Source organism: Nasonia vitripennis, chromosome 1 (genome assembly GCF_009193385.2).
Source record: "Nasonia vitripennis strain AsymCx chromosome 1, Nvit_psr_1.1, whole genome shotgun sequence".
Classification (NCBI taxonomy): Eukaryota; Metazoa; Arthropoda; class Insecta; order Hymenoptera; family Pteromalidae; genus Nasonia; species Nasonia vitripennis.
Window position 1 is genome coordinate 36,365,978 of NC_045757.1, and position 22,599 is coordinate 36,388,576.

A 22,599-nucleotide genomic window follows, 5' to 3' on the forward strand; every position below is an offset into this window, starting at 1 on the left:
ATCTCCTCTCGCGCGGATTTGGAAATAGCGACGGCGCGTCTCTTCTTTGTCCTTATTTTCCCTCGTTTTTTCTCTCCGCACTCGCGCGCAAATCTCGGCGGCGAAAATACCCAGCGCTCGCGTCGAAAATAGCCCGATTGATGCCGAAAATACCCAGCACACACGTCGCATGAGCTCTCAAGCGTTGTTGCCTCAGTAATCAATGTACGCGAGGCGCGTAAATATTTGCATTTCGCGAGACACTTTCCAAAAACAATAAGATTCGGCCGCAAGAAGATAACCCTCGACGGCGCATCTCTGTTTCTCCTCCCTTCGCCGGCGTCGAAGGGGAGCTTCGTGGGGGTGTTGGTTGCGGGGGTGGCGGAGAGAGAAAGGAAGTGGGGACGTGGCGAAATAAGGGAGAGAGAGAGAGAGAGAGAGAGAGAGAGAGGAGAATCCAGCCGGCGAGGTTCGTCAGTTTCCGGGTTGTTCCGGAGGCTATGCGCGCGCAAAGGGTGAGCGAGAGAAAGAGCGACGGAGGGGGAGTAGAGAAGCGCTGGCGGTGGCGGCGGCGGCAGTGTAGAGCTACTCTCGTCGGGGGTGGAAGCCGCGAGCCGTCGCGACGTCAGTAGAGCGCCGCGCTATCGACCACCACCGCGCCTCTCTCTCTCTCTCTCTCTCTCTCTCTCTCTCTTTCACCCACACACCCACACGCAGCCACGGGAGAATAGCGGAGAGCTGCTGCTGCTGCTGCCCCTTCGGCAGTCAGTCGCTTGCGAAAAGCCGGCTCGCGTGCTCCACACGTGCCGCTGCTGCAACTCGTCCGCAAGAGTCCAGAAAAGCTCGAGCTTTTGCGAATCGAGAGAGAGAGTGAGAGCCGAGGGCGAAAGGGACTGCATGAGGCTTAAATATCATGCGCTGGTGCTTCGTCGCGACGTCGCGCAACTGTGACATAGAGGATAAGTGAGGGAGAGAGTATAGGATAGTCCCATATAGCCGAGAACACGGTGAGAGAGAATAGCGCGGCGCAAGGGAGTCGAAGTAGTGGTGCAGGAGAGTAGTCGCGCCGCCGCCGCCGTCGCCGCTTCTGGTAGAGGAGAACACGTGGCGGAAGTGTGCGGTTATATATGCGTGCTGCTGCTGCTGCTGCTGAGGCGGCCGGCTGCAGGTGCCACTGCAACTTTGCCAAAGACGACAAGCTCGCCTACGGACCCGCACCCTACTCGCCCACCAGTGAGACCCAATGACTGTCAATCGAGGGACCACGGGACACACATGTTCTTTATAAGGTTCGTCCATTCTTTTTTCTCTTTTCTCTTTTATTTCAGGAATCCCGAGACCCACCGTTTTTCCCTCAACGAAACCAACTCGGCTGAGTCTCGCCGAAGCCGGCCTTTACTACTTACGTAACCAACCGCACGCTTCATTCAGAGTTGCGGCGGCTCCTCCACCCCGACGAATAAATTTCGAGCGAGCCGATGAGACAATTCCGCGCGTCACCACTTCCACGGGTATAATTCACCGCGCACTGCACGAAACTTGTCTAAATCGCGCGCGATAAATTCTCCCGAAAATCCATACAGCTCCGTGCCAGAATAACAACCGCACGCGCGTCTTCCAAAAAACGATTTTCCAACAATCAGCTTGCCAAGCTTCCACGATTCTCCCTATGCGCTTCATCAATCACGGATCAATATGACCCCCCTACATCTCTTAATTCCTATCGGCTATATCGCGAGCTTTCAGCCTTTCCCCCCAAAAATAGCGTACACGCGATAGTTCGTCCGTCCGAAGGACGCAGCTCTCGCGAGAGCGCGAGAATCCCGGAAGACGATATGAATTGCCCCCCGACGTTTGCTGCGCTTCGCTTCTCCCTCCCTCCCGACGACGCGCGTTCGATTCGCCGCCGAAAATAGAAACGAGCGAAATTCGCCGAGCGACGACTATAACGCGCGCGAGCCAAGGCTGCAGCGCTGCTGCTGCTAGATTAAAGAGATAGACTAGTGTCTGTGTGTGGGTCTCTGTGTGCAGTTGCCACCCCGCTAACGACGCAGCAATGGCTGTGCTTTTTCTCGCTGGGACTGGCTTCTTCTATTTTTCGGTTTATTCATTCATCGAGCGCTCGTATATAGCTCCTCGGGAAGGAAGCTACCAATGCGATGCGATCTTTTTGCGCTGATGCAGCCGAGCTTTTTACGCTCTCTACCGGGAGAGGATTCTTATGATTTGCGAGAAGCCTGGCTTTTTCTTCATCTCGAGCTTCATTCTAGAACCGAGAAGCTTTTGAAGATTTTCCAAAGTTCTTGAAAAACGAGCTGTTACCGCATAGCGTACACGCACGTATAAGCGGCGGCGCGTCTGAGGAACATCCGTCAGAGCAGAGTAGCAGCCGCCGGCTGGATAAATGCTTTATTGTCCGCGATTCCGGGTGGGATTAATGGTGTCGTTGCGCCTCGCGACATTGTCAGCGCTGCAGCCCCGGCACTTTGGCTTTTGCCGCCTGGCCGGCGCTACTCTCTCTCTCTCTCTCTCTCTCTCTCTCTCTCCCTCGTGAACATCATACTCCCGGGATTTTCCGGCGCGAGTTATGTCGCCGCGCTTTTTGCCGGATGGACTTGTTTGTTCGTTCGCTAGTTCTCTCGGCCTGCGCCTCCTTCTCTCTCTCCCGCGAATTTTTGAATCGAGATGATGGAAGTGCCCGGCTTTTTTCACTCTCGAAGGGGGGAATTATAACGCAAGGAGAAGGTTCGGAAAAAAGAAGCTCTCTCGCGCTCTGCATGCAAAACGGAGAACTCATCAGAGCCAAACAATGGATCGAGCGGAGGGTTTATACGTAAGCCACTTCGCGAGAACGAGTGCAAAGGTCGATACAGCCGAGTTTCCATTTCCGATTTCTTCTCGCAGCACGTATCCAGTCGGTATACACACACATACGTATACACGTACGTATACACATCCCAGATATTTCAAGCACAGAAATGCACTTTGACATAATGCGGCCAGAGCTCTTCGCGTGGAGAATCGAATCGGAGGGAGAGAGAGGAACAGTTTCCAATCTCCTATAGCGGAATCAGACTTTGGCAAGAGCTCGCTTAATAAGTTCTTCTCCCTCCCTCTCTCGCTTGCCTCGGAGATGGAATAAGGACGAGAGCTGAATGGATTTGGCCGTTTTTCGAGTACACGCGGATGCCTTTTTAGCCGCGCCTCGCTTATTGCTCGCAAGCATGAGTAGTCCATCACCGCACTGGTAATTGTCGCTCATAATTTCTCTTGCACTATCGATTCCGCGCACAGCTCTGAATTCAATATTCATCGCGCAACAGAAGCGAAATTCCGAGCTACTTCGCGGCTCCTCACGTAACACGTATATCCCTCTCGGCATCTTACGTAACTCCATCCACAAGCCGATGTACTTCTTCGCTCCAATTATTTTTGCGCGAGCCTCCCGCTACCTATATCGAAGCTTCTGGCACGTCGCCCCTTTCTCACAGGGGGTCACGCGCTTTTTTTCCTGATGCATCTGATTCGAAAGTTACACACTCGCGAACCTTGTACATAATGCGTGTCCTTTTTAAACGATATTTGTTCAACTACACACACCCTGCAAAATTGCTCTCTCCGACTTTCACCTCGTAAACTCCTTTATAGTGTCTTTACGGCTCCGAGCTTTGTCGAGATTTTTTGATCGCCAGGCCTCGGTTGCACTCAATCCTCGCTAATGCGCGACGTAATGGCCCTCATTGTGTTACGCGGCGTTGTGTCGTATAATGAGCCCGAATGTCCCTCCGCACGGCTTGAGATGAGTTTGTTTATTGTTGTTTCGGGGCTCGTAACGTAAATAACTTTTCCTTCGGCCGACAATCGAGCCGCGGGCGATTTTACTCTTATACGACAAATTATCATCAATGCGCGAGAAGCCGACGGTATAGATTCCTCGGTATTCGAGAAAAATCGCCGACCGAGAGCTATTATACGGCGCGTCAGAATAATAATACTATTGTCACCGTACAGAGCCTCGGCTCTTTCACGGGTCCTCCGCTGGAGAGAGAGAGAGAGAGAGAGAGAGAGAGAGAGAGAGAGAGAGAGAGAGAGAGAGAGAATATTACTGCGGTCTTTCACGAGCGCGGAACGTAATTGCTTCCGCGACGTTAACGCGCCGTTGCGCCGTTAAAAGGTGTCCTCTCTTCCACTCACATAGGAGCTTACTATACACGCGGCGCCTCATGCTTCCCGCATCCGAATAAATGTATGCCGGCGAGAATCTCGACTAATCGTTCCCGAGTTCCAAGAATAGCGCAACGAGCATCGACGCCGAGTAAAATCCGATTCGAATTAACTGCACGCAGAGCTCGGCGTGGTCATGAACCTCGGCGTATAAAAGTACACACACACACCCACACGTTCGCTCGCATATCCGAGAGAAAACAATAGCACGGCGGCGGCACTTAAAGCGACCGCGAGACACGCGCAGAAGGAGAAGAAAAAAAATAGCCGCGGCGAGCAAAGTGGCTCTTTCTCCGTGTGTGCAGCAGCAGCAGCGGCTACCACCCCGCAGTGGCTTTATTGCCGCTCGAGCCATTACCGTCTCGGGTATTATTCCGAGCGAGTAATCGTGGGTGTCGTTGTTGCGCGATCGCACGAAAGCCAGTCGCTTCGAGGAAGTACGTTCTTTCCTCTCACTCGCTCACGTGTGTTTTGAGCTGCAGCTTTTATACGGGGTTAATTGAGATTGATCGTCGGCGCTGGATCGATCCCGTACACGTATACGAAATGGAGATTTCTTATGCGGATGCGCGAGCGTTACAAGCGCGTCTAGACCTTGAGACGCCGCTCGGGATGACGGATAAAAACGCGGCCGCGAGGATGTATAATGGAACGCGCGCACGCAGTACACCGAGTGTCGTACGCCACGGTCCAGAAGTGCATTAATTTTTCATTTCCTCCCACGCACTGCGGTACGTGTTATTACGCGCTCTGGACGAAATTTCGGTTGAGCGAGAGAAAATATTAGCTTTCCCAAAATCCCGCAGGGAGATGCGCGCGGCTACTCGTCAGAAGAGTGTTTGAGCGGAGCAAAGTTTGCTCGTTATGCTGCGAGCCGAGAGAGATGACCGCGCCCAGCTCGGAACCGTAATACACTGCACGCCGCCGTGGAATACATAACGGACGAGGCGCTAGAAAGTTGCGGGCGATGTTTGCCCCGATGCGACGCCCGCTGAGGCGCCCCGACGAGAGTGAGAGAAAGTGCGCTTTTGGGAATTTTAATTAGGCGAGCTAAATGGCGCCGTGATGAGCGTGCGGGCTTCTTCTTCTTCTTGAATTTAGATGGAATCGTATAAAACGCGATGTTTGAATTTAAAAACGCGATCGTTCGTTATGAGCCAGCAAAGACGCGCTTGAAAAATCAAAGCCGATTCCCCGTCTGCATACAGCCTGAATTTTCCCGAGGAAAACGCGAGCGGAGCACCTGTGGAGTCTGCCGCAGAGTAGGCGGCTTTTGTTCTTCCGCCGCTTATGCACACTGCGCCTCCTTCGACTACCTGCTGCTATACACATGTTCCGCGTCGCTCTCTGCCGCATGTGAACGCGAGGATTGTGGGAAAGAGACGCGGAAAAATTAGGCCGACGCTTTATGCCACGCAGGGAGACAATGAATTTTTGATAGAGAGCCGCCCGTGTAGGGGGCCACGCGGAAAATTCGATCTGGCGTGTGTGTGCCTTTTGTGGAACTCGAGACTCGAGGATCCTTCACGGCTGCGCGTTTTTAATCGAAGGATATTATATTTTTCGACGAATTTCGATTACAAACACACCGCCCGCGCGCGAACAAGATTTATACGTTGAAGTTACAGAAGGATATACCTGAAACATATACCCCAACCCCCAGCGGTGAATTTGACGTCCGCTGTATATTTTTACGACTCGTCGTCGTCGCCGCTTCTCTGTGTGTGTGTGTGTGTATCAGTTTCGAAAAGTTTTCCCGAAACACGTTATAAATTCATCGCCTCTTCGTCCGCGAAAACAACTCCCACACACGCGGCGAAATTTTTCAGTTTTCTCGCGCGCGTAGGTAAAATATCGGGGTATACACACGTATACCGCGTGTTTTATGGCCACTCCCTTAAATCGCCCCGGCGTGCGCTTCCATACACTCTCGCGCGCGAGGAAAAGAGACTCTTTTTATCTCTTCTTCGGCTTTCCTTGCATTACTTCGCCTCGGCCACATTTCCCGCGTGAGCTCGCTTTCGGGGCTGTATGACTTACGCGTGTCGATGCTTTACTTTATGCCTCGGCTCTTCGCCCTATGGTTTTCGCCAAGTTTTTCCAAGGGCTTATCGCTGTATGGGTTCTCGAAGGGAAGTGAGACATAAAACTTCGGAGCGTCGAAATTTCGAGAAAAAAACAGCGTTATTTAATTCGCGATATCTTTGGAAAAACAGCTATCGTCGCCCAAAAACCATCGGGCCGTATCTTTCTCCCATAGGTAGTCTCCGGAAAAATATGTATTCAAAACTTGGGAAACTCGTCGCGAGAAGTCCAACTGGATAAAGCTTGGGTGATCCAATAGAGGCAAGTTTTTCCGTTTAAAAAACAAAAATTGTTTATTTTCCGTAGGAGTGTTGTGTTTACTCTGTCCAAATTAGTATTCAGCCTCCGGCGTGCGAAAAGCCAACAGGACAACGGCACCGGTTATTTTCGCGGAAAAGCGCAAGCAGCTCTTCACCCTTTTCACGCTCACACGGAGAGAAAGAGCGACTCTCTCTCTCTCTCTCTCTCTCTCTCTCTTTCTCTCTGTTCGAGCGGCGCGCTGCACCTCGAGGAATAATATTTTCTTACGACTCTTTCTGTCGATCAATGGGGATTTCCGACTTTATGAGGGAAAAAGGACGGCGAGGGCTTTCTTTTTTCGCTCTTTCTCTCTCTCTCTCTCTCTCTCTCTCTCTCTCTCTCTCTCTCTCTCTCTATGCACACCATAATACACTCTCTCGTGCCGGCATGCATAGAGCTGAGAGAGAGAGAATATAAGCGCAAGAATTTTTCCGAGTACGCACGAATACCCGCGGGATTTAATGGGGGTTCGTTGGCCTCGCCGGGGCACATAAATTCAGCGATCGAAGTGCATCGAGTCTTTCCCTCTCTCTTTCTCTCTCTCTTTCTGTATATGTACCGGGCTTTTAGAATTCCGCAGATATGTGATTAAGCTCCCTCTCCGGACTCTTTTTCTACTCTTGCGTTCCTTCCTCGATTCTCTTCCGTCTTGCGCGACGGCGGAGAGATTTTCGCATTATTTCGGTATCGATCGGCTAAAAGTCAGCGATGCGTCCGCGAAACGTGTTCCCGAATCAAGTCGTCCTCTTAACGAACGCGTTACACAACGTATATAGGGCTGGAGAGAGCTGATCTTTACGGTCGGCCGCTGAAGTCGCCGAAAGACAATGAAAACATCCCTGTAAATCAGAGCCGGAGAGAGAGAGAGAGAGAGGGAATACGCGACCGGTATATAAGGAGATTAGCGCCCCGGGCTTACGAGGCATTACCCTCGGGAAAAGCAGACCAGAGTGGGCGTTTCGGAAACTGCCGTCTCTCTCTCTTTTTGCGGGGTTTTCATAAGACACCGTGAGATTTTTTCTCGGAGAAGCGTCGCATCATCTGAAATTTTTACAACCCGCGAGCTATCGGGAGAGAGGGACTTCGATATAAAATAAAAATCTCCCGACTCAACGTAAACACGGTAATCCACTATCGGGCAAACTCAATCAATCCTTCGGCTTTCCGGGGAATAACACAATTCCAGCGAAGGTATATACCACGACGACGTCGAGGAGCTGAGAACACGGTGTATTTTTTAGCAGCGCCGGATTCTCCTTCCTCGTTTTTTCGCTCGCGCGTACTTAACCACCCGTGAAGCGGCCGTGTAATATATCTCGGAGATAATTCGCTTGTTAGCTTCGCGGGTCCCCGCGTTAATCCATCTCTCGTTCTTTCTTGCCTGCATAAGGACTCGTGGGAGGAAAAGTTGGCCGCCGACGATCATCCTCGCGAGAAAAAGGTGCGGTTATGGTGCACCGAGCAATTAAAAAAAAAGCGTCATTAGCACGGGAAATAAATAAAAGCCATAAAAGTCCGCGCAGCCAATCAGGCCGTCGGGTCAGTGATATCGGCGAGCTACTCTTTTTCGAAGCGCCCGAGAGACAGGCAGGAGCGCTCGGCCATGAAGGAGCCGCCGCCGCCGCTGCTGCACTTGTCGTGCGATACACACGACACACGCGCGTATACACACGGAGACGGACGAGACAAGCGGCCAGTGGCCTGTCGCTTCGGCTCGATCGATCGGCTTTCAGCGCTCGCCTTCCTTTCGACTCTGCTTCTTTTCTCCCTCGACGTCTCACTTCTCTCTCTCTCTCTCTCTCTCTCTCTCTCTCTCTCTCTCTCTCTCTCTCTCTCTCTCTTCCTTTACCGCCGCTGCCGTCGTCGGATTGTCGAAAGTTACGATTTCACGCTGTTATATTACGTCGGCAGCCGCTTGAATTTTGCACTACGGTTTTTGCATTCGCGCTTGATGGATTATCGCCAACTAGTTTATACAGAGTCGCCGATGCGATAAAACGCGCCGCTCAATTATACTTGATTAATCAAGCATCGAGTAGCCGCTGATCTATTAATAATTCTCACCACATATTCGAAAATTCCAATACTATAAATCCTGCGCTGCAGGCGCGGATAAAATCATCAAAGGCCAATTTTTCAGCCCACTCTTTCAATCATCGCACTCTCGGACGCGCAGCAGCTCGGGGGTATGAGCATATCGTCTCGTCGGGTAAACGTGGGTGCGCGACGCGTAAAACGCGCGGCTCGAGAGATTATCGGCCACTTACCGGTGTATGTGCAGGTGCTGCTGCAGCCACGTGAGAGTTTACGAGCCGCGTAGCCGCGGGCGCGAGGGTATTTATCTGGGATGAATCTTTCGAGGTGGTAACGTATACTCGCAGTCCGCGTTTTTTTTGAGATCTCTATCCGAGCTGCGTGTATACGAGGCGTATGGGCTTCTTGAAAGATAACGCCTCGTCTTTCAATTTAGAAAACAATCGAACAATTTATGCTCGCAGTTCGATCCTCTTCTTCTCCTTTGCTGCGATCTGTCAATTTCGCCGAGCGACGTCAAACGAGGAGGGAGATGTGCCAGCCGGGATTTATGAAGTGCCGAGGGCTCCATTGCTTTCGATCTAATCTAGTGCCGCCGCTGCTATATACGCACACGTATTTCGCTACGTGCCTCGATACGAGTTTTTTACACTCGAAAAGAGTAATAAACGTAAATAACCCATTGATGTACAAGCGACGGCAACAGTCCGCGTCGTCCGTTTTAAAAACGAAAAAAAACCACCACGTGTATGTATGTATATATATATATATATATATATATATATATATATATATATATATATATATATATATATATATATATATATATATATATTCATATTAACGAAAAGGAGCATCGCCGTAAAATTGTTTCCGTGTCGCAGCGATTCGAAGCCGAGTGTGCGTACCGAACGGGTAATTTATTGGCCGGTCGCGCTGTTCTCCCAGAGAGCCGCGGCCAATGACGCACGGCCCTCGCGCGCCAACCAGCCAGCGCACATAACGCGCTCGACGATCAACGTCGTCATCGGCTGTCGCTCTGTCGAAAGTCGCGATTAATTTATCGAACAGGTGTCTTCGCTTCAAGACATTGCTAATTTGGCAACGCTTAGGATTACCGTAGAGAGGAGCTGCTGATCTCGTCTTTTTGAAATAATAATTAGCGGCGTATAATGTTTTTGCTCTCCAGCGAGCGCTGGATTTATCCGAGTGCGCCGCGATTCTAAATATAGAGATTAGAAGAGAAACGAGTCTTATTAGACGTAAATTAGTGCATTTATTATATAAATCGGCCCGCGCGCAGAACTCAAGCGGACATATACCGCGAGCAGTGAAAGATGGATGGCGATTTTGATTTTCTTCGCTATGCGCGCAGTGATATAAATTACATTCCGTAATAATTATTAAAAGCAGCCTATTTAGCAAATAAACGATCGAGATGTAAGTTATTAATTATTATATACTCCACTGCATTTATCAATATCTCCTTCGCGCGGATTTCAGGTTTTCGGATAACCCGCGCTGATTAATTCTCACACTCGAATCGCGATATCGCGAAAAGCTCGTTACAACTTTTTGCCCCCGCTCGAGGCAGCCGAGTTAAAAAATCGAGCATGAAATACCAGCAGCAGCTCATAACATCGAAAGTTACACGCGTCGGCTGTCTCCTGCACGACTGCAGCGCAGCGGCTCATCGAACCCGCCTTACCAGCTCTCGATCCTCTTCTCTTGCGCGCGCGCACGCATAATCTGATTGAAGTCTCGCGTTCGCTGCGGCTAATGAGCGCTGTCCCCCCGCATTCCGTTCTCACCTCGTCGCAGCTCGACGCACACGTGCCTGCGAGATCGTTCCTCCCGCGGATCGTATAAGCTGTTCGAATTAGCGGGAGAGCCGAGATACTGGCGTATTATTCGTGTACTCGACACGTGTCGAAGGAATATGATGCAAGCTTTTTGTCCGGAGTCCCATTTAAATTGGAAAATAACGCCACACCTGTTTGCCCGGGCCGGCTTTTGTGTCTCGATTCACGCGCTGGCGGGAAAAGAATCCACTTGTAATTTGTCGAGAGGGAGATCCGCGATGTCGGTGAGGGCTTTTCATCATTAATGGTGTTTTCCTTGGCTCTTAGCGTCGCGCGACTGATGCGGTACCGCGGAATTAGCATAGCTTTTTCACAGTTTCGAGGCTGATGACGCCCGGGGCCGACATCACGAGCAAGCATTACACACGGCGTTAATGAACTACAAACACATTTTCCGAAGAGCAACGTCTTCCGATTATGTGCTCTATGGGATACACACGTGTTGCGAAACGCGCGTATACCGAGAGGCGTAGGTGGTCTCTCGTGGGAAAAGTCGCGCTGTGCTTTCACGCGGGCCAGTCCATTGAAAGCAGTCGAATAATACTCGTAATTAAGGATCAGCGTCGCGGTATCTTCGTAAAACTATAAATAAACGCGGCGCTATTATCCTCTAATGTCGTCGTACCGTTATTTTTTCCGAAATAAATAAGCCGCACCAGAATAGCGCGAACCACGTGGAATATTCAAATTAATATCCGATAATCGACAGCCGCAGGAATTTCGTAACGACGGGAGGAACGTGTTCTCGCGGCGCGGAGTATCGATTATTTTTTTCTCATTTTCACATAGCGCGAGAGCGTCATAGAGTCGCGGCCTTCGAGAGGAAACGGTCTTTTTACATGGAACTTGCGACGATTTATTCGACGTAGAAAATTTGATCATCTTGAAATTATTTTTTAACGTGGCCTGTTATAACATACTCCTTCGAACCTATGTATATATATATATATATATATATACTCCTTCGAATCCGAAATTAAAATACTCTTTAAGGAAACTTTGCTGTTGATATCTCCGCACCTGGCGTTTACGACTTTTTTACACCCTCCGAGCAATTAAAAGCGAAATTCAATATCCGCGAAACTTCTCCTCGTTTAATAACAAGTGCATCGCCGGCGACCCGTTACGACCTCAAAATCATTCTCAAAGGACACACACACACACACACACACACACACATCCCATCTCGCGCGGAAGCCTTCGACTGGACCTCGAAACTAGAGTCGACGTCATCGATTGGTTCGACACACTTTTTACGGGCGGCGATCCGTCGGCGCGCCATAAAAGCGCGCTCGCAGTTTTCAATACTTTTATCATAACTTTCCCCCGCTCGTTTCGGGAATCTTCTCGCTCGGCGCGAATTGAAAATTGATATTGCGAGCCCTTTTTTCACGCGCGTATGAGAGGGAGAATACGGACGCAAACAAATTTTATCGTCTAAATCGCCGCTCTGGATTTATCGCCGGCTACGGCGGCTACTGTCATTTGGAAGAGTTTTTAGTGTGGATGCGCGCGCGCAGAGGAAGTTTCGTAAAAAAGGTGGCTGCTCTATTTGAGAGGCCGCCAAGTGTTATTAAAACCGTCGTAAATCTAAGGCGAGTGTCTTATTTTTCGGCTGTCGGTATTTAAAAGTCGCCACTGTCTTTTTTTGCGTGCATACATCATCAGGGAAGGAACAAAAAGTAAGAAGCGATTGATAAAACGCTTCTATGTCGTGGCTCAGGGGCGCGTGAAATATTGAGGTCGATTACAGCGCGATCGGCGCGAAATGTGTAAGCCCGAGAGAGATTTCGAGAATCCTGTAGTCAGCTCTTATCTCGTCCTCGTTTCGATATGACTCGGATTAATGCACAGCCGCGTGCGTTCTTCCTCTCGAATTTTTACCCCACACTCTACTCTTTCTCTTTAAAAAAAATGAAGACGTCGAAAATTAGCCATAAAACTCTTATTACCCTCATTGTTTCTCGGTATAATACTGCTACAACTAACTCCCCGTGGCTGCGGTGTTTACAGCCCCTCGCAGCGCTCACACGTGGTTTTACGATCGGCGTAGTGGTCCCACATACGTGTAACCCCTGAAACACACTCGGCTTTATTTTTATTTCTCGCGGCCGACGCGCGGAGAGAGAGATTCTCTTTCTCTCGTAAATCAGCTGGACCGGCGATGAGGACTGTACACACTGGGACAAAAGATCCGACGAGGCTCGAGTAACAGTAAAACGCGAAGCAATTCCGCACTTGCCTCTATCGCGACGCTTGAACTTTTCGGCTGCCGATAGGTAGTGCACGACCGATTTTCCATTTCGCCAAACACTGCTAGATATAGAGCTGGTGCGCTACACCTGGTGTGCCGAAATAGACTCGTCGGTCCTGCTCGGGCCGCTCATGCTTACAGAACTGCTTCATAATCAGTTTCATCATGGCTAGCTGTACCGTGGCACCTGCTCTATTGAAAAATCCTCTAGCTCCTGATTCCTCGCCTATTACTCTTAGAAAAAAAACGCATAATTCAGTCCTAGAACAACAAGACTCGCAAGAGTTGCACACATAGACAAGAGCACAGGCAGCCCAGCAGCAGCAGCAGCAGCATCGCTGCCGGCTCGTCGTAAATAACTCCGACTATCTCTCTCACTCCCTACGCGTCTCAATTCGATTTTATTGGCCAGCGCTATTTGCTCTAGGCCGCGCGGCTGCGCAGCTTTTACCACCGGAGGAGATGCTCCGGCGATTTACGGTGGCTTTGTGCATGCGTTCGCGTATACGCGCGCGGAGACGATTGAGTTGTGCAATGTGATTTAGAGAGGATAGAGAGCGCCGAGAGAGGGAGAGAGAGAGAGAGAGAGAGAGAGAGAGAGAGAGAGAGAGAGAGAGAGAGAGAGAGAGAGAGCTGTTCGCGATTTACGGCCGTGTCATTCGGAATTATATTGTTGCGCGACTGCTTTAACTCGCTGCATTTATTTATAACGTATACCAAAACGCAAAATCGAGGCATTATTAATTCAAGCCGTTTACGTCTGGTACGGCGCACTTACAACCGCGCCGAGCAGGCATTACTCTCCTGGCGTGTAAACAGCTCGCACCGCGCGTGAAAAGATCGCTATCGCGCAGAATCGCAAGTGCGTCGTCGTCGGATCATTGTGCTCGCGACGCGCAATTATCGCGCTTGTTAACGCGCGCGCGAGATTCAACGACGTGTTAATGGCTGTTAATTTTCCTCTCGGCTTGGAAAATTTTTTCGATGCGGCTTATTTTCCATACTCGACGCGATGGCTTTGTATTGATGACGAGCAAACCGTTTGGTTTCTCGTACGAAGAGCATTAACGCTTTGCGTATGGTTACATTCCAGTTTCGTTATAATCTCTTTGCGGGCACTTGGTTAATGCTGTCATTAACATCGCCGGCTCGTTCTGTACACTCCGATAATATCTGCTCGACTTTCGATACATCGTTTCGTACATTATATATACGTAATAAGTTGAGCCGTTTTAGCGCGGGGCTATTTATCGGCGAAAATAATAAACTTCGCGTAATTATCCTTGAGATAAAACGGGGTTTCCCGGAATTTTATCTTTATATAGGTATGCGCCTTTAAGAACTTTCGAAGGTTATAAATAAATTTTGAGAGGAAAAATCCTTATCTCGCTATCCGCGTGGCTTCTTGGAAAATCGAGCGAGTTCGAATTTCGCGCGCAAATATAGAGGAGCCGCGGACGCGATAGGCTAATGAAGTACTAATTAAGGTAATGGGAGAACACAATAATTCCATTGCAAATATCTCTATAAGTGTTAGTGGGAATTCCATAACTTATAAATCGCTTATACTTGGAACTACGGCTGCACGAAAGCGGCTTCGCTAATATGTCAAAATCAATGCTTTTATCTGAGATAAAGGTCGTAACACAGTTTTACTGGAACAATACTTTACAATATATCGGTGAAGCAAAAAAAAAACAGAAAAAGAGAGACTATACACTCGGCGATGTTCGAAGGGCTCGCGCGATAAGATCTTCAGGTGGAATAAACCGGTACGAGACGCATGTGGTCTCGTCGCTGAGAAGCCGGCGTTTATCGAATTCGCGTGCGATTTTTTTAACGGTTACCGTACGCTTCCCAGCTCGATATAGGTGTACAATAACTTTAAATCCATACGCACTTATTAATTCAGGCCTTATATGTCCCACGGTGGCTCGCGATAGGTTCTAAGAACCCGAAAATTAGAAGACGAAAACAGACTGGCTGCGCACGAAAGAGAAGATTAAAAAGAGGAGAGCTTCAGCCGAGCACCGAATTCCGGAGGTCCAGGGGGGCCGCGTATGAGTTACGAGGCTCGTTTGACGTCGCGCGCACTGCGGTTTCTCTCTCCCTTCTCTACCTCTGCATAAAAATTAGGCAACGCATTTTTTCCCGCAGAATAAGGGCCCGCCGCCGCGACGGGACAAATTGAATTTATTGAAGAGCTTTTCTGTTTCTCTCATTGTTCGCCCGAACGCGCTTGCCGAGATAAGCGCGAGCGATAAGCAGGAATTTGTTGCCCCGACGTTATCAATCGGAACGACCCTGTTTACCTCCGAAAGAGAACATTAATAAAAAGTCGATACGCATATAATCGTACGGTAATAAACGAATGCGTATGTACCTCCGGAGCGAAATCAATAATCGCGCGTGTGTGTGAAGAAGAAATTTTAATTACTTATTAGCAATAAATTTCGGGGGCGAGCTGCGAGGGAATAACAAACAGCGCCGCTGTGGCGATGAAATATCGCCGGATTTCGTGACGATAAGATCGCTTAATATTCGTTACACATTCCCGAACTGCGGCGATAATAACAGTAACGCATCTTTATTACACGCAGCGACCGGTAATGGAATTAGGTGCGCCTGCACCCAAGGGGTTATACTACGGCGAGAGATCGATTTTCGGTATAGTATCGCTCGGCATCTTAATGCCCGGTTTACGGCTACATTAAGAATAGAAACGATCCTCTCGCGATTTTACGATTATTGTACGTCGGAAATGTTTACCGGAGTGAACAATCGCACTCGATCGAGTTTTACCGGTAAAAAAATGCGAAAATTGGTAAGCACACGCCTATATTCGAGTTATTCTTTCGAAGGCTTTCAAAACGCACTTATTATCCCGTCCCCTTTAATATTCCATATTTTTACAATCTCCGTCCTGCTCCCGCGATACACCGAGGCAGCATAAACCGCGCGACGACGACTTTATTACCGTCGGCACTAATGGGTCGGGAGTCGCTCCTTTTCCCTTCCGACCTTATCATATCTGCGGCTCTGTGTCTGAATTCCGCGAATCGCGACAATAAAAAGCGAAGCTCTGTATTTATAGTAACGATCGATCGTTGAGCAATCGCAAGCAGATCCGTGTAAATAAGTCCCGTGTTTACGGAGGGAAACCATAAGGAAACCGGCGGGCGGCGAAGAAGAATCGTCTGTCGCGGAGAAAAAAAGAGCGCGTATAGCTCGGAAAATGGGTCAGATTTTATTTCGAGAGAAAGAAAGAGCGCCGTCGTCGCGTGGGGCCTAAATATCTTTTTTAAAAACACACGACGATCGGGGGGCGTCGTGTCGTGAATCTCTCTTTTCCACTCACTCCGCGACTTTTTCCTATACGTAGTCCCTTCCGCTGTGTATAATTCACCTTTACAGCGACGCGTCTAAATCGGTGCTCTGATTGCAGTCTGTATTTTTTAAATACTGCGCGAGAGGGAGATCTTCGGCTAGGAGGAAAGAAGCTTTACTACTACACTATATACTAGAATAGACGAGATTCGAGCGACCTCAATTGGACGGGAGGGACTAATGGCTTCGCTCGGTTACAATTTAAGATTATTAAATATTATGATGATTATTAAAATCACGAGCGCGACCAATTTTCAAAATATTTTCCAGCTGAAGATGATTTACCTCTTGTGAGACTTTATCTCGGAGATTCCTGCGCGAGCGAACACGCGGAGCTATCGGTTAGACGCCGAACTTCAGTAACACATCGAGCGATCGCCGACACGAGATTGGAAATTAGCATCGGCAATCCGATCGGGACTACGCGAACCCTTCCTTCTCTCTCTCTTTTTTCTCGGTGTCGCTCGCTCTGCAGCGTCGAACGTCTTTATCGCGCGGGCACGCGCGCAGCTGTCCATAAATTTTGGCGCTTCTATTCTCGTCGCCGTAGTCGCCTACAGCTTCCTCGATCCGACCCGACACTCGAGATCTCCGCAACGCTGGGACCCGAAATTTCGGTGACGAATCGATTATTTATCAGCCTTTTTTTTCAACAATGCGCGAATACCCGGCGAAATTAATTACACTTGCTCTCAGGGCGCGAGCCACCCAACAAGAGCAAAGTCCGAACGCGAAAACCGCGTTTGTACAAGCTCTCGGCGCGCAATTTCTCGCATTTGTCGCCCGAAGCCGATCGGAATGTCCTGATAGGATCCCCCGAAAACTGGTCGCACGCTCCTCCGCGCGCGAAAGCGAGAGTCTCGAGCCCGGCCTCCTGTCGCGCTTATTTCGGACCAGTACACGATCCTCTCCGTACACACACACACACGTGTAACTTATCGAATCTCACGTGCGAGATTCACCGAGAGAGATTGGGCGAGCGCGAGTTTGCGCAATTTTTCACGGAGACCTTTTGCAGCGAGATTTCGCGCGAGGATCGATGTGTCACGGCGGCTGATGTAGTGTGTTTTGCCGGCTCTCAAGAGGGCAATTACCAGGCCGAAAGTCGTCATAAAGGCTCGCTTGCGCTTATCTTAATGATAATCATTATATCGGGATATATTCTCTCGATATGCGCGCGCGTGTGTGTATGTACGTACGAGAGCTGAGGAAGAAAAAAGAAGGAGTAAGCCGAGACGAGCATTAAATCTGCAAGAATACGACAATCGAAGCGAGAAAACCTCCAATTTCGCGAGAGAGCGAGCGGGAGAAGTCATATTCCGTGAACTCTACTCCCCCTTGAAACTCAAGACAACATAATGAGCGAGAGGGCATTTCTTTTATGCGCGAGCGCGTGTATTTTTAGCCCGGCGATTTTTCTCACACGTTCGCGGTGCACGCGGTCTTTTCGGAGCGGGTAATTGGACTTTTACGACTGTAGCCGCGGCGTTAACGTTTTTATAAGCATATTCGGCGGTAAAGTTGAATTTTCGAATGTTGCCCCTATACAGCTTACCGAATTTCGTCTATCAATAGCTCGGATAACGAAGCGCGTCGAAAAGCGCCAAATCAGTATGAAATTTCAATTACTGCTCCTCTCTACACTAAACGCCGACTGCACGCGCGCGCCGAAACATCCTCTCGACATACCGCGAGAGATATATCCCCTCGACCATTTTTCAATCAAGCGCCGGAGAAGAGAGCGAGAGTGAGAGAGCGCCAAATTAATTTGCCGATGATCGCGCGCGCGTAAAACAACGACGACGAGCTTTTTCGCGTACACACACGCGTCGCTTCTAGACACGTCGTGTATAGGCTGGAGGGGATTTCTGACAGGCTCTTCACGAGCTGTGAAATTTAATTCAAAGCCACGAAACCGAAGACAGGGGCGAGAGTAGCAGCAGCGCGTGTACGCACAAAGAAGAAGAAGAAGAGGAGAGGCGCGCACGCAGTCGTCGAGGGATTGATTTAAGCTTATTATGCCAGAGTTAACGCGGGGAATGTGTCAGAGAGGGAGAGAGAGAGAGAGGAGGAGGAGGAGGAGACGGCGTTAATAATTTGCGCGAGTGTAATTGCGATGTGTGCAAGCTGTTGAGCCGAAGCTTGGACGAGATGCAGCGCTGTGTCGAGTTCAGAGGGATAAGGTTACGAAACTACCTTCTCTCACTCGATTTTAAATTATTCCCGCGATGTAATTAACGTTCGCTTTCGAGAGAGAGAGTCTGTATACATATGTATACGCTTTTTCATTTTAGCGTCGTATAATGCGCTTCAAATTCTAGACGCATTAGGCGGTAGACGTATACGGCTCTCTCTCTCTCTCTCTCTCGAGAGAGAGAGAGAGAGAGAGAGAGAGAGAGTATCTCTCACGCACGCCTCGGCCGATTTTCGTCAAAAAGCGAAACCCGACGACGCGCGGTGTATATATCCTCGAGCGAGGAACGAGAAAAAGAGACAAAGGAGAAAATAAAAAAGGAACATCGCAGCAGCGGCGAACATTGAAATCGTGTGGGAGCGCTTCGGCTCGCGTGGCTCGGCTCCATATCGGAGCGGCGGTCGCGTGCCTCTCGGGGGGTAGTTTCGAGTTCCCAAACGCGCATGTATACGTGGCTGTGTTATGCATGTATTATTACATTTTTGTGACTGCAGCGCGGAATACTCGGTAGTATTAAGTAAGGAGCCCCGATTCGCTCGATAATTAGAAAGCTCTCAAGTGCACCCCTATGCTTAAAGCGCGCGCGCGGCACTTCCGAAATCGCAAATTGAATTTCGGCTCCGACCTGCCGTGGGAGTGACGCTCCGGGGGGTTTCCCTCTGCGTACATACACTCGCGCGCAGTGGACTTTATATCTCATTCCGCGCATACGTTTCGCCGCGTGAAGATATTTCGGCGCCGTTTACGACGTTACTGCTCTCTACGCAATAAAACGATTGAAAGTAGCGCGCGGATCGATTTTTTCGTTTTAAAAAACCATTCTCGAAAGTATAAGGCGCCAATTAAAGCGGCAGAACGAGAGCGAGATCGCGAAATCCGTATAATTGGCAAATAGCCCCGAGTACCGCGCGATGTTCGCTCGGCCGCGAGCCGATAAACTTTGGGGAATACCCGGCCGCGCGCGAAGAAAAATGTACGAATTCCGCCCGATGCAGGTATGCTGTCATTGTCTCTTATTAGCTTTGGCTTTTTCGACGAAATTTATTCCGAGTAATGGGTCGCACGCAGAGATCCGCGAAAAGTTAGTCAGACTCCCACGCATTATGCGTATAGTGTTAACGGAGTCTTTTGCGGCTACAGCTCGGCTTCAATTAGCTGTAGGACCGGTAATTATACCCGCTGAGCTCATGCGGATGTCGCGCGGGTGAACGCAAGGCTGCGCTTCGACGAATTCGATGCGACGTTGCGACCATTGTTTTGCCTTCCGTATGGTCTTCCATTTCGGGTTATGGGTAAGCATAGTCGTGGAAAAATCGGCGACAGGAGAGTTATGGAGGATTCGCGATTTTATCGGCATCGTAAACCTCGAGAATCGGACTGAAACTGACAGAAACAGGTAGTCGTCTGGGTTAACGATTATAATTATGCTAATGATGACGAAAGTTAAATTGATAGTTTCATCGGGGAGTAAACATGCGATTTAATTGAGGCGAGAACGTGCCTTATGGTCAAAACTACTGGGAGGACCTCGAGAATTATAAAAACTACCTGAGATTTATGAGCAGTTATTTGCATAGTTTATGGTCCCTTGGAATCTCAAAAATTACAATGACGCACGAAAAGTTTAACGAAAGAGTCTCTCGCTACTCAACGTTTCTATCGCCCCGCAAGCATCACCGACAAAATCAACCCGTTATCAAGTTCTTTTTGTCATCCTCGGCGTTACGTGCCCTACCTGTGCGATCGGCCCGCGAGCTACTCAGACGCGTTAAGTGACTGTTGGCTCGAGTGCAGTATCTGCCGTTCCACCCACATTTTTAGCGGGGGTGCAGTGCGCGATACCCGGTGATTACACCAGAAGGGTCGACTCTCCTCGTCAACCGTAATATTTCATCCAAACACACGGAGGAGAGAAAGATCGCTGTATGCACACATTCAGCAACATCATCGAGGTTGTAGCAGAGGTCGTTAAGGGAATGCATTAAAAATGTGGATGAAAAAAAAAATCTTAAAATTCACCCCATCATCGAAAAAGTTGGGGAGCTGACCCAGTTGCGTGTTATATAGCCTCGCGCACAAGAAGACATTATTTACCTACGTATACAGCGAGATATAGAGCTGGGGGCGCAGCCCGCAGGAAAATCAAAACTTCCATAAATATTCAACGGCCGCCGCGGCGTAGCAGAAGTGAAACTCTCTCGCGCATAAAAAGTAACCATTTCTCATCGCGACCTCTCGAAACTACAACAATAAAGCCAGTCCGGATTAAAAGCTCCGCAAGCGAAGATATCCGCATACCGCCTTACGTATATTCCCGCGAGTACAACGCGCATATCGGCGATAAATCTGGCCGCGCAGCTAGCGCGAAAAGTCGCGGGAAAAATTTTTCCTCGACGAAATAACACATCCCTTACGCGCCTTCCTGCGCTCGGTGCGGTAAACAAAAACGATTACTCCGCGCGCGCGCGCGCGCGACCGAGAGAATCGAACCATCTATTACCGAGGGCAAAATTAGTTCTTTCCTCCCCTGAGTTCGAGAGAGAGAGAGCGCATTGACCTAAAAAAGCCCGGGCGAATTATGTGCGCCGCGCGTGTAAATCAAGCTTGCAGCAGCAGCACTCGTCGGTTCCTACTACTATTTCATTAATCACTCGCGAGCCAACTTGTGTGTGCGAGCTGCAGAAAAGTTCGATGGATCCGCTTTTTTACCAACGGCTTCGTGTGTGTTTGCGAGCAACTCTTACTGGGACAAGCTTCATGTGGAACAGAGGTTTTGGGTCATCGTCGTTGTACGATCATTTGAACTTGATCTGATAGAATCATTAGTACGCTGGAAGATCTGTTTATTGTTTTGAAATTATAAATTCAGACGTCACACACTTGGTCCCATCCGGCTGATACTCGATTGAGAGATTAAATCTTGCCGAAAAACAAATGCTACAGTCGAAACTCGGCAACATAAAAATCTTTCTTTAAAAGGCAAATCAAAACGTTACCCTGTAACAGAATCCTTAGCTATAACATCGGCAAAGTTACAATACCCTCGACATCGCACACCGAGAGGATTCCCTTTTACATCGGAGATCTGGTTTTTTAGCCTCGTCGGAATTCCTTTCAAGTGAAGAGTTTCGCTCCTCCACACGTGGGTGCGAATTTGGGAGGATCGCCAATTGAGAGGTTTAACGCTTACCGAGGGACGCAAGTTCGTTACTGAAATTGGGCTTGACGAGCTAAAAATCTGCTAGTATTAATGAGATACTGTATCTAGATTTATTCTTCCTTACCTTCAACTTACCGCAATTTGGAAATCAAAGAGAAAACCCACGGAAGAATTCAGGTGACATTGCTGTAGTAGATCTTGACCTGTCGTAACGTGTACAGAGGCCCGAAGCGTCAGATGCATCCACACTGGGGAGTCAACACTTGTCACTGGTTGTTGTCGCAAGACGTCGATGACGTGTCCTGGCGCTGATTTGCAATCGACCCCGGCACTGTCGATGTCGGGCCACCCAAGTATCCACTCGAATTATTTTCTCGGCGCTGAATTGATTTGACAGATAAATATTGGAAATCACTCGATGTTTTATAATTGAATATATTCAATATTCAGCTTCGATTATATCAAAGCCTGCTTTTGTTGTTGTAAACTTTTTTAAAATGAATTCGAACCCGAAAATTAATTACGCGAAACAGGGAGCAAGCGCTGCAGCGCATCGATTGAATGAGTTAAGAAACACAACGAAATGAATGGACGGAATTCGAGGAAGCCGACTGCCACAAAAATATTGCGGGAGAAATGCCAAGATCGGTACATCGTGAACGCGCCAATTGATCGAGCCCTGAACTCGTCGACAAACTCTGACCCGTAATTACGTACGTACACTGTGACGCGTCGAATCGTATCTTTATTTTTACTTTTATCGACCAAATAAAAATCTCAAAGTCAGAACCTTCTTCCCACGTGCGGCGATATTTCGTCGACTTAATTTTTTTTTCCAGCGGCTCTCACCTTCGAACCCCGGGCTAACGAACGAACTTTGTCAAAGGTACAAAATTGCTCGCTGACCAAAATAGATTTGACGCGTCGCGCGAAACTTATGGTGATTGCTGGCGGAAGCCTCGCGAAAAAAAGCCGAGAGTTTATGCGGGCGAAGGTAAGGAAATCCTCGCGGAATCGAAATTAATAACCATATGTACACTGCAGCGTGCGATGATGAATGTGGAATTCGCGATCGTTATTCCACATTACCGCGCACCAGGTGCATCATTGATTTCCAATA

General features: G+C 49.1%; 1 protein-coding gene across 1 annotated transcript in view; it reads left to right on the forward strand.

Annotated features, from left to right (window-relative positions):
- The first annotated feature begins 567 nt into the window (after window positions 1–567).
- Window positions 568–22,599, forward strand: part of LOC100678771 — a 105,010-nt gene continuing 82,978 nt past the window's right edge. Inside the window, exon 1 of the mRNA XM_016981292.3 lies at window positions 568–1,268. Within this exon, the coding sequence (XP_016836781.1) occupies window positions 1,255–1,268 (14 nt within the window). The 5' untranslated portion in view covers window positions 568–1,254. The remainder of the gene's footprint in view (window positions 1,269–22,599) is intronic.